This window comes from Nothoprocta perdicaria, unplaced genomic scaffold (assembly GCF_003342845.1).
Source record: "Nothoprocta perdicaria isolate Ctin4 unplaced genomic scaffold, notPer1 scaffold_7, whole genome shotgun sequence".
Lineage (NCBI taxonomy): Eukaryota > Metazoa > Chordata > Aves > Tinamiformes > Tinamidae > Nothoprocta > Nothoprocta perdicaria.
The window spans coordinates 2,858,936-2,870,128 of NW_020455976.1; the positions used below are offsets into that span (position 1 = coordinate 2,858,936).

General features: G+C 42.1%; 1 protein-coding gene across 1 annotated transcript in view; it reads right to left on the minus strand.

Moving 5' to 3' along the window:
- Positions 1-10,801, minus strand: part of COL17A1 (collagen type XVII alpha 1 chain) — a 32,955-nt gene extending 22,154 nt beyond the window's left edge. Inside the window, exons 1-12 of the mRNA XM_026050708.1 lie at positions 10,750-10,801; positions 9,940-9,984; positions 9,084-9,182; positions 7,403-7,540; positions 6,986-7,033; positions 5,969-6,004; positions 4,338-4,385; positions 3,413-3,556; positions 2,698-2,853; positions 1,776-1,847; positions 676-747; positions 266-331 (exon numbers count right to left, since the gene is read on the minus strand). Coding sequence (XP_025906493.1) covers positions 266-331; positions 676-747; positions 1,776-1,847; positions 2,698-2,853; positions 3,413-3,556; positions 4,338-4,385; positions 5,969-6,004; positions 6,986-7,033; positions 7,403-7,540; positions 9,084-9,182; positions 9,940-9,984; positions 10,750-10,801 — 976 coding nt within the window. The remainder of the gene's footprint in view (positions 1-265; positions 332-675; positions 748-1,775; positions 1,848-2,697; positions 2,854-3,412; positions 3,557-4,337; positions 4,386-5,968; positions 6,005-6,985; positions 7,034-7,402; positions 7,541-9,083; positions 9,183-9,939; positions 9,985-10,749) is intronic.
- Between the last annotated feature and the right edge of the window lie 392 nt (positions 10,802-11,193).

Consider the following 11,193-nt stretch of genomic DNA (forward strand, 5'->3'; position numbering starts at 1 on the left):
TATAAACACATGCCAAGAGACACAGTGGTCACTGAAGCTGTATATTGCATTAGCAGGGGAGTGACTGCTGCTGAAAATAGATAGCATTTTATTTCAGAAAGGCACCTGTGGGGTGTGACCTATTGTGCTTCTGTGGAGCCATATGTTAGTGCCACTTACCTGCCTGAATCTCTGAGCATATTTGTGCCGTGATATGCTCAAACAAGGCCAGCACGCTACACAGCTTGCACTGTCATGTCTAAACAACTGTGAGTGGCACGCTCACCTGCTGAGGCAGACACGCCAGTACTAGCCATGGTGTTGCTTTGGGAAGTGTTCTTCAGCCCATATGCTGCAAGGAAGAAATCCCACAATAAATGAGTTGGAGGCTACCCACACCAGGTAGCCTTGGGTTTGCACACACTTTCATAGTCTTTTCTCATTTGGGGCATCTAGGACAACTAAAAGGAGTAAGGGTTTTCCTACTGAATAAATATCCAGAGCCTACATAGGCATTAAGAGCTATTCCTGTGCATGCAAAGTGCAGGAAATGCTCCTCTTTATTTGCATATGTCATCCTTGCATGAGAAAAGGTGGCTATGAAGAAGCCTCTTTCAACATGAACTTTCTAGTTGCTACAGAAAAGGTAGAAGACAGTGACTCACACACTTTCTGTAGGCTTAAATAGTTGCTGACCTGCAGAGGCTGCGGTGGCATTTTGGGTCAGACTTGCAGAGCTTGGAGACAGGTTGTTTTGAACACCAAACACTGTAGAGAAAAAACAATGCGAGTTATAGGAGATCTGCAACACAGTTGCTATTCTGCCTAAAATAAAACAAAACCAGTGAAAATGATGACAACTTCAGCATATTTCTGTCTTGAAACCACCCGCCCTGGCTCCCAAGAAATGTCACCACCTAGGTGAATGCACCACAGGCCTAAGCATTTCTGTTCAAAGACCTTCCTTGCAACATTCTCTTTCCCTCAGACCATTCTGCTGCTGGAGTTATTGTTGGCTCAGAACAATAACTGTGACCATTTCAAAACACAAGCTTGAGTTAGACCAAGAGGCTGCTCTCATGGCTGCATGCACATTTACAGAAGAGAGGTTTTGAGAAAAAGGATGAATTCAGAAAACTGAATGGTCACAGAATGTTTGAAGAAATAACCATACACATGATGTGTTGAAGTGCAGTCTAGAAGAAGCAACTGGCTTCAAGCATGGCACTTTGGGTGTCTGAATGAGCTTAGYAATGTTAGGCTCAGCTCAGGCTGCTTTTACATAGCCAGTCCCCACATCTAGGCAGAAACCTGCATGGTGGCACTGCGCTGTGCAGAAAAATTATGTGTTACTGTGAAAGGAAGAGAATGGCTTAGCGATATGGAAAAGAGTCTGCTGGAAGTWATGAGCCAGGTGTAGCAAAGGAAAATTACAGAGAAAGTTAATAGAGGAGGAGTGCAGTCTTACAGATTAGGATATGTACATTTATCTTTCATGGTCTTATCTTCTGCTAGGGAAAGAAATATGCTGGTCTGACAAGTGTCATTCAAAAGAGAAGTTACCCATCTTGGGAAATCTCCATTTTTCTTGGCCTCTTAAATAGAAACAGTTGGGCACTAATACCAGCTATACAGGGCAGACCCAGAATAACTCCACTAAAACCAGAGAATAATGGTTATGTATAGCAGTTGCTGACACAAAGACCAGCGGAGTGAAAGAGTCATTGCTTTTTTGTATGAGTCTGCCAGGACTGGTGCACTGTGAAAGGGTGAAGGGAAGAACAGAAAAATCTGACCTGATGAGGAAGCACTCAGGCCTGCGTTCAGAGTGGGATTGCTGGGAGCCAGGTTATTTGGAACGCCAAAGACTGCAAAAAAAAAAAAAAAAAAAAAAAAAAAAAAAAAAAAAAAAAAAAAAAAAAGAAGTGAAATATTATTATTTCCCTGGACTGGAATTCGACTCTCAATGCCTGCAACTCAGTGACACAGCCAAAGAAACTTAAGAGTAAAAGTTATTTGGAAATGCAGTTAGTGAAAATGAACAAAAATTACAAAGATGAAAAATCTTGAAAACCAATTTCTCTTTTACTGAACTCAGAAAGGGGACAAAACCTTATGTCAGACAATTTGCAGAAAGGGGACAAAATCTTATGTCAGACAAGTTGCAATGATGGGCTAAGATGAGAAAGCAAAGTTTGTAATAGCATGCTATCTTAAAGCTTCCTCTGATTTTCCTTTGAGCTGGGAAATGCTGCGTCCCTGGTAGTTAGGGTTTTCTAGGGAATAGTAAGTGCCAACACTTACTGACTGTGAAAGAATCTTTGAGTACATTAGGATTGAAAGGTTAGGTCCAGTTATTCGTAGAATGCAYCAGGATAATTCAATGTTAAACGGAGTCTAGCACTAGTTTTGATAAGGGACTTGAGCCTAACCTCACTAAAGTCACAGCTAAAGCTTTCATTAAAGTTGAGACAGGTCAGGCAGTCAGGACAATTTATCCTCACAAAGAAGGGTTTTCAAAAACAGCCAGTGTGCAGCAGAGAGCACTAAGTTYCAGAAAATCAGAGAATATTCAAGCGTATCCCCTGCCACCTTTATTTTTCCATCATTTTACTTCTCCTTGCTGGGCAGAGAAAAAACAGCGCTTTTTGACTCTTTTTTAGTATGAAGTTACATCCTTTAAGCACATGGTAGAGCCTAGGAGGTCCAGGAAGTTACCTGATCCTGTAGAGTGAGACATAGTATTGATTAACGAGGAGTTCTGGGCCATGCTGTTGTGGTATCCACCAAGAGAAGATCCAGCAGGCAGWGTAGAGGACCACATGTACGAAGGGAGAGCAGTGTTCAGTATGGTTGTATCGTATGTCCCTGACACTGGAAAAAAACAAAACAAAATAAACCAACACACACACACACTCAGATACAAAGAAACCAATAATGCTTTTCAGTGAGACCAGGCCAAAACACCCTTTGTACAACTTCTTGTTAAAAAAAATACCCGAAGTATGCTTGTGGCCAGTATGGCAYGCAGCGTGGCCAGTAAATCAATTACTACACAGACATTTTCTTTGTGGCTATCTCTACCTCCACTTTGGTCTTAGATCAGCGATCACATTGCTCTAAGAAATGCTTGCTTACAGCCCTGGTCTCTGTCACCAACATCTCTGAATTAAAGTCAGTTTCAAGCTGAATTAAAGCAAGAATTGGCTTAATTTTATGAAAGTCAGACAAGGCACTAGAAAGGAAGACAGGATGTGCCTTGGCAGGGTAACATCTGGCCAGCCCGCTGGCATTCTGACTTCTTTTGTTTTACCACCACTGTCTGGGAYAGGGACCATGTATTTTCAGTCTGATACTCTTAGCAGCTGCATTTTTTTCTGACAGAAATTCTTTGGGATGGCTCCAGCATTGCTAWCCTTCCTCTGCCAATTACCTGACTGAGAGCTCTCAGTAACCATCTTTGTCTCCACCACAGCTTTTTTGGGGATTGGGAGAGTGCTTGATGGTGATCGAGTAGGGCTGCAGCTTGCTGACCGACTTCCTTTCAGCAAACGTTTCACATCGTCCAGCTCCGTCCCTGTCAGGAAAAACAAGCATAGAGGCTAGCCCAAACCCCAGTGTTTCACTGATCTGTAATCAGAAATGCCTCATGCAGAGCATAATGCAGCCAGTAATACACGGGGTTATTTTGGAAAACTCTAATACTTTGATTTGGGGAAACRGTGGTTCACTTTTCAGCAGAAATTTCAGCAAAATTCTGCCCTGCCTAAACCACTAGAATGRTGGATTTTACCCTTGAGTCTCCATGAAGTTACATACTGTTCTTCCCAGAGTATCATGCATGAGGAGGAGTTGCTGGGAATACAGTAGCAGTGAAAGGGAAACATTTTACCGGTTCTTCAATGGGGAGTTTACTGGATGTTGGTCCTTGTCCAGAATGSATCAAGATCAACCAAAATAATCCTGCTCTATCTATGCTCTATCCTCATGCTTGTTATTTGCATAACAAATGTAGTGTAGGCTAATTCTGCGCAGTGGCACAATTCCAAGTCAGCAGATAAAAACATTTTTCCAGAACTCTTTCCTTTTCTAGGACTGTCTCTGACTTCAACAGCAAAGTTTCAAACTCTCCTTCTGGCAAATAGGTACAACTATATCCTTGCAACATCATCAAACCCATAGCATACCTCTTGTTCAGAAAGGGACACAAGCAAAAGTTCTCAACAGAACAGGGAAATAGGGTGATATTCTACCTGTCTTCAGGAAAGCTGGGTTACAGAAACACTGCAGACAGCCCCAAAGTAAAAATACCCTCCATGTTATATTTGATCCCCTGGAATAAAAGCCACGGCACTTACATCTGCCAGATGGTGATGCGCTCTGCAGTCGGACTCGTATTTCACTCTCTGTGAAGACAAAAAAGCAGATGATGAACATGGAATGAGCTGCCCTTGTGCTCTGGTCTGGGAATGAACCTTGTGACTGAAACGAATTTCTTCCTTGTTGCTGTCTGTGTTACCTTACTGCTTGCTTTGAGCAGCACTCATGGCCCATGGGCATTACCTGTTCATTGGATTGGGGATACTTTTTGTCTAGGGGACAGATTTTGCTACCTTTACTTCCAGAGAGCAGTATTTTACTCACTGTGCTCCTCTGCTGAATTAAATATAATTCAGAACAGAAAGGTCATTTSTGCAGTCATCAGTCACACTGATACACCCATTCATCCAAATTTATTATTATTGTCCTTCAGGATTTTAAGAATTACTAAATACATAAATTTCCTATTACTTTTCAAATGAAATACATACTGTCAACCCCATAAGAAGCTGTAAGATCTAGTCCCGTAAAACCTGATGACTTCTCTGTTGACTCATTTAATATACAGGTCCTCTTGACAAAATATTAGATTGAAATAAAACTGTCAAATCACAAATAACCTTTTATTTAAGCCAACATTCTCACCAAATACTCAGTTTTATTACTGGATTTTACTATCCAGTACAAGAGACTATAGTCAATCTGATCTGTTTGAGGCAAACCTTACAGTTTGCTGTTCATATGCCAACTGGCCAGCCATGGTGTGTGACACATGGTCCTGCAGATGAAATCTGACAGTGCGTGAACTATAAATGAAACACTGGCTTTGGCACACAGGTTGAGAACCTGATGGATTAGGACTATTTTCTGAAGTAATAGGAGAAGCTGCAGCTGATTCTCTGGTGTCTGTTTTATTATGTATGGCGTAGCTCTKCTGGGAGCTTGGGCTCTCCTCCTCTGCTGACAGCATCTTAGGTAGAATAAGTGGTAACTGTGATACTCTCCGAGATGCGTGTGCAAGAACACCCTTTGATTTATATCCACTGCTAAAATTAACTTGGATAAAGTGACATTATATTTGCCTCCTCAAGCAACTGGGAACAGGAATAGATATTAAACTTTTTCAGAGCAATTTCATACTACTTTTTCCAGTGCTGCTAATAAACTAGTAGAAGAGCTGAGCTATTTAAAGAGTGCACATTTTTACAATGAAATAGCTAAACAGACCACAGCAAGTTCACAATTTTCTCACCATCTCCCAACTAAAAGCATTTCAAGGAAAGGCACTGTGGTCTGTTTGTCAGACAGATCTCAACAAAGGAAGATGAATACAGTTACTGAGGTTTCTATTTTTAAATATGTCAAAGGAGGTCCCAGAGCTCCTGTGGACAGGAGGACAGACAAGGTAGTGAACAGATAAGGCAGTAGATGATGCTCTATGACCGTGGAGCACACCTCCCAAAGCAYCTCCTTTCTGACACAGCCCCAACCATCATAGCTTAAACAACTGCTCACAGATAAACAGTCCACGTCTGTTTTGGTGCAAATTCATGTAGTTTACCTGACCGCTCTCTACTTAAACTGATTGATTCCAGCTAAGGAACAGACTCATTTAACAGGCCTCAAAGGAAGCAAAAGAAGCCTCTGAAAGAACAGGATCTACACTCACCTCGACTTTGGCTTCGCCCTCGTGTGGAGGCWGATCCTGTGAACACAAACAAGAGAAAAGCAATTAGACTTCACTGCCTGTTTATAACTATGAAGATGAACACATGGACCTTGCTCAGAGTGACTCAGGCACTCAGGTACCTTTACTTGAGGCACAAATGGGGAAACTGAACCCTCAGATTTTATGCCAAGCCCTCTTCACGCCACCTTAGACATATCTCAAGGAATAGTTAGCAACTCTAGCATTTCTGGATGAGYTGCTGTTCCTGTTTATACACAAAAACATTGTTCATAGACCTCAATCTCCCATGTCAGCAGGCCAGTAGAAAGTGAACATGTTTATATTATCAGTCAAAGTTGGATGCAATGGAACCTTGACTCCTCTCTGAGCCAGAAAGATGCCCAAATCTTGCTGGTTCACTGCCTACACTCATGAAGTCTGCAGCTTAAAGAACGGACTGGGCAAGCTCACATCTGCTGACCATATGCAGTGCAAATACAGCATTTGTTATCTAGACGATCTTTTTAGTTAAACCATGCAAACATGGTTAAGCCTGGAAAGACAGCTAGGGGAAGTGCACATGCAGCAATGGCTSAGAATGTTAAGGGGMTGGGCTTTCTCATTCAGAGATATTYTCCCAGGTATGAAACAGAAAATGACATGAAGTCTTGCACGTCTATATTCTTCTGTCCGTGAACTATGCTGTGGTGGGTAGATGGGTCAGAAAAGAAGATATATTAATATATTGATATATTGTTGAAATACTTATCATTTAGAGACCTTTATCACAGTTATGTTAAAGTAAATTCCAAATAACTCCTCAGAAGAAATGCAGTTGCACTGGTTACCCAGTATAGAGGCAGCATGCATAGAGCAGGACGCTGCAACCTGCTTCTGCCTTTGGCAGATTTTATTCCTCCCATGTTCTTATAAATGTGATGTGCAAAACGCCACCTTAGTCACCAACTCACAAGGCCTTGTCATAATATTCAGAGGAACAGCTCTGAAAGAACATACCAAGYTCTTTTCTGGGGAACTCAGGAGAGGAATTAGCACTGGAGCTCCCTGCAAAGAACAGAAGGGTGTCAGTTAACATTTTATACAAGATCATAAAAAAGCTTTCTAAACATATCTTCCTGATAACTGTTGGATCTCACCGGATAACAAATATTTCTATTTAAAAAGAGCTATTCAGGACTACATGAAAAACCTGCTCAAGCCCTTCAATGATATGCCATAACAATTCTTATGAAAGAGCATTCCTACAAATAGGACTCTGCCATTAAAAAATGCCCACTGCTGCTTATTTCCTAGCAAAACCAAAATGGGATTCTTGTGCTATTCAAGAAACTCTTGCATTAACATTATCAAAGTCCCAACTGACCTCAAACAACACAACAAATTGCTCCCATTCAATGGCATGTTCTGTGATACCTTCATATGCTGCATGACGAGTGACATAGGTTTTTCTTTCAAATGTTGAGCTGGGTGATTTGGTGAGAGTAGAGCTGGGAGACTGGGTTTGTCTGTAGCCGGAGGATGAYGATGATGAATTCATTCTACCACTTCCACCTATAGGTAAAGCAAATCTTTCCTGAATAGACTGAAAATATGCATTGCAGATAAAAGGGGATGCTCTATGTTACTGAGCTGGATAAATTTGTATTGGTAATGTAAAATCATACATAGGCAAGGACCAAATTTGCATKTAACTCTGACTGTCCTCAGCATTCAGCACAGAGATGTTACCTGATGGCTTTAGAAGGAATCATGTCRATGATGTCAACAACTTCCTAGGGGAGCAAGTTCAACTAGGGGACAAATGAGCCATTTCCTCTGAGCAGGATCACATCTGGATCTGTTTRGCGTTTGGTCTGTATACAGACTCACCTGTAAACTCAATTGTCATATAACACAGACRACAAGAACTGGGAGATGCTTAAACCAAACACCAAGAGCTGAAGGATGCAGATCATGAGCCAGGGAAAAGCAGAGATGAGTCCCCTTTCCCTCCAGTACAGGTACCACGTGCACACTTAGTCATGCTTTAGTCAGTCAACTTCTGGGAGAAGTGATTGAAGTGCGAGCCAGACACAAGACGGCCTGGAATTTATCGGTGACTGTTCTATTTATATATGGGAGAGAATTTCCCTTCCGAATTCACATCTGTGCTGTGGAAAGCGAACTAAGACGCTGTAGCCAATGTGTGGTTTGGGAAAGGACCAGATAAAAAGGACTTTATGATATTCAATGCTGCAGCTTGATCAGAGTACAGCACAAGGGGAACRCAGTGATAAAGGACAATATATTCATGATGAACACCAAGATCTGACTGGACATTGTCAACCCTTCAGTGCAAACAGAGCAAGCCTTCAGGATCTCAACAGAATGRTTTTTTGCCAGTTTTCCCCCTCTATAGGAACCTGTTTTTTACTTTAATTATCTCACTTAATTCAGTAGAAAGAACTACTGTGACAAGTAGGCCTCTGTTGGAGGCCTTCTTCAAGCTGAGCAGGAGAGCAGGGATTAGACAATGTTCTGTAGACCTCAAAGAGCTCATTATCTCAGAAGTTCAGATTCTTTTCTCCTCCACACGTTGAAAAGAAATAACAGGGAAGATGGCAATCCTGCAGAGTCATTTAAGTCAGAATTTGCAGGGCTGGGTTCTGTTCTCATTTAGACTGGTGCAAATCTGGACAATTAGACTGCTACTTTCACTGCAATTATTTCACTTCTTCCCCAAAGTGAAAAGACTCCACACTCTGGGCTTTAACCGGCAAGGAGCTGACTGACAGCTTGGTGTATGGCTAATTCTTCATCTGAGCTTTAAAACTACACTGCATTCCTTTGACTTGTTGGGTCTTTTGAGGCAGGTCAAGTGTGTTTTGAAACACCCATTACCCAGTCTGTCCCACTGGGGAACAGAGAGAGGGATGTGCCAGAAACCTGACTCTAAAATTTGTTCTCCAGGAACCTTTACTATGGCAATCCAGAAGCTGGACAGAGAACATTTGTATTCAGGGCACACCTTCCTGCCCTGAATCTCTCCTTAGACCATCTTTGCTGTCTTTACTTTCTGGTTCCTCACCATGCAATGTCTTCACTCCTTACTTACTAGAAGTCACACAGCTGCTGCTATGGGTGTAAGTCCTCTTTTCTATTCCACTCCCTCCAGTGTGGGATGATGTTTTGAGCCCAGTGCTACTTCCTCCTTCTGGAAAAGATATTGAGCACAAATGAGACATTTTCTAAGAGTAAAAGGTGAGAAGAGCAAGGAAGCTGCAGGATGAGGCAGCAGGTACCAAAGCTGGCCTTATTCTCAATTACAAGGATAGCATCATGTCTGAGAAGGTGGCAGGACTGTAGAAAAGTGCCATAGAAGAGCACTTAYACACTCACATTGTAGATCCAGCAGATTTGCAGTCAAGTTTTGCCCTTGATATGGGCTGAATTAAGCTCCTGGTAATCCTCATTATAAATGAGACAGAGCAAACACATTCCAACCCAGCTGCACCACGCTTATCAAGAAATGCAGCAGTATTAAGAGTATGGAGGAGTCTTCCCTACTTATTACACAGAGGTAGAAATTATCTCTGATCTTCTATACTACCCAGAAGGGATTCACCCACTGGGTAAGTTGATGGAAGAATATTCTGCATCTGCAGCAGTGGAAGCTGACAATAAAACACTTTTGAGCCTTGTCCCCAGGAGACAGTAACTGTTCCTTCCAGTCTGATCTACAAGTTTTATTGCACTGCATGGCTTCCTTGCTTATGACAAAACCCACACAGCTTTCCCCACACTGCTCCTTCTCTCCACAAACAACATTTTGGGAGGCATTTCTGAAAGAGGCTTCTCTTGGGGTGCAAGTCTATCTGCACCCAGACCCCCTCTACCCAGAATCCTGTAGAAATTGCATAGCTAAATTGTATAGAGGGGCACAGATCATGTGGCAGATCATAATTACTTACTTGGTGGTAAGGAAGTGAGTCTTGTGGTTATAGTCTCTGTAATAACTGAGGAAAGAAAAGGATACAGAAGTTAATGCAATTTAATCTAGCAATTCAAATCATGAATTTCATTCTCAAGCAGGAGCAGGACTCCTGCAAGGAAAAGTCCCCTAACTGTAACTGTTCTGGCAGGGGGCTGAACTCTCATTAAGACATTAACACACAACCTTTTTTTTTTTTTTCTGATTTTGCTTGCAGGTCTTTCTCACAGTGCAGTAACTGAGAACCCCACTGCCATGAAAGATTTCTCATTGCAAAGTATCTGTGAAACATGAAAGTATTATTATTTCTGAGTACTTCTGAACCACAGAGATTGTTAGAACTGCAAGGACCACTAGCCACTAGTAGGAATTTCCAGACTGACAGCAGTGAAACTCACCCTCTGTTTGACACTGAGCCAAAAAACAACAACAAAAAAAGATATTTAGGGAGTATATGCTTGGCCAGGTAGGGCATTGGTATCAGTGGCAGGATGAGAATTCAAAAGTCTGTGATGCTGGGTAGAAGTACTACTACAGGGCAGTCACTTCTGGTTCTATACTCAAACTATGATAAATGTTTCCAGATGTTTGATACTGCCCCATTGTACTGTCTGTTTTAACTTGGACAAAGAAACACAGGCAGGCGTAGAACCTGAGGTTCTTGGTCTCTAGTCAGTATTCAACCCCTTTCACAACTGGGCATCTGATCTGTTTTTTTTTTTTTTTTTACGTGCAAACTTATCTTGTGATAGGAAATAAAAAAAAATAATAATAAAGAAGTTCTCCTTACGTCTTTCAGTAACTTCTGATCCATCTTGCCTTGTTTTCGTTACAGAATCCATAGCATTGCCACCTGCAGGGAAAGCATGGAGATTGCACTGGGAACTTTGCACACAGCAGTAGACGACAAGAACTCCCCAAGGCTCCCACCAGTTTTCTCCTTCCAGCTTGGGACTGAACTGTCTGGAAGCCACCAGTGCCAGGGATTTAAAGTGCCTTTCCAAAGCTATGTGATCACCCTACCACTAAGGTAGAAGAGACTTAGTGTAGCAGGGCTGAAWGAGCAAGAGGAGTTGAGAGGCCAGCAAAGAAAGGAGGTGGGGGGCATGAAACGAAAGCCCCTGAGCAAAGCCACTTATTGCCAACGAAGCTTAGATCTGGCCTGATATCAGCCATCGTGGCACTTCGCCATGGCCTCCAGTCTTGCTCTCACCGAGGTTTGAACAAAAACACA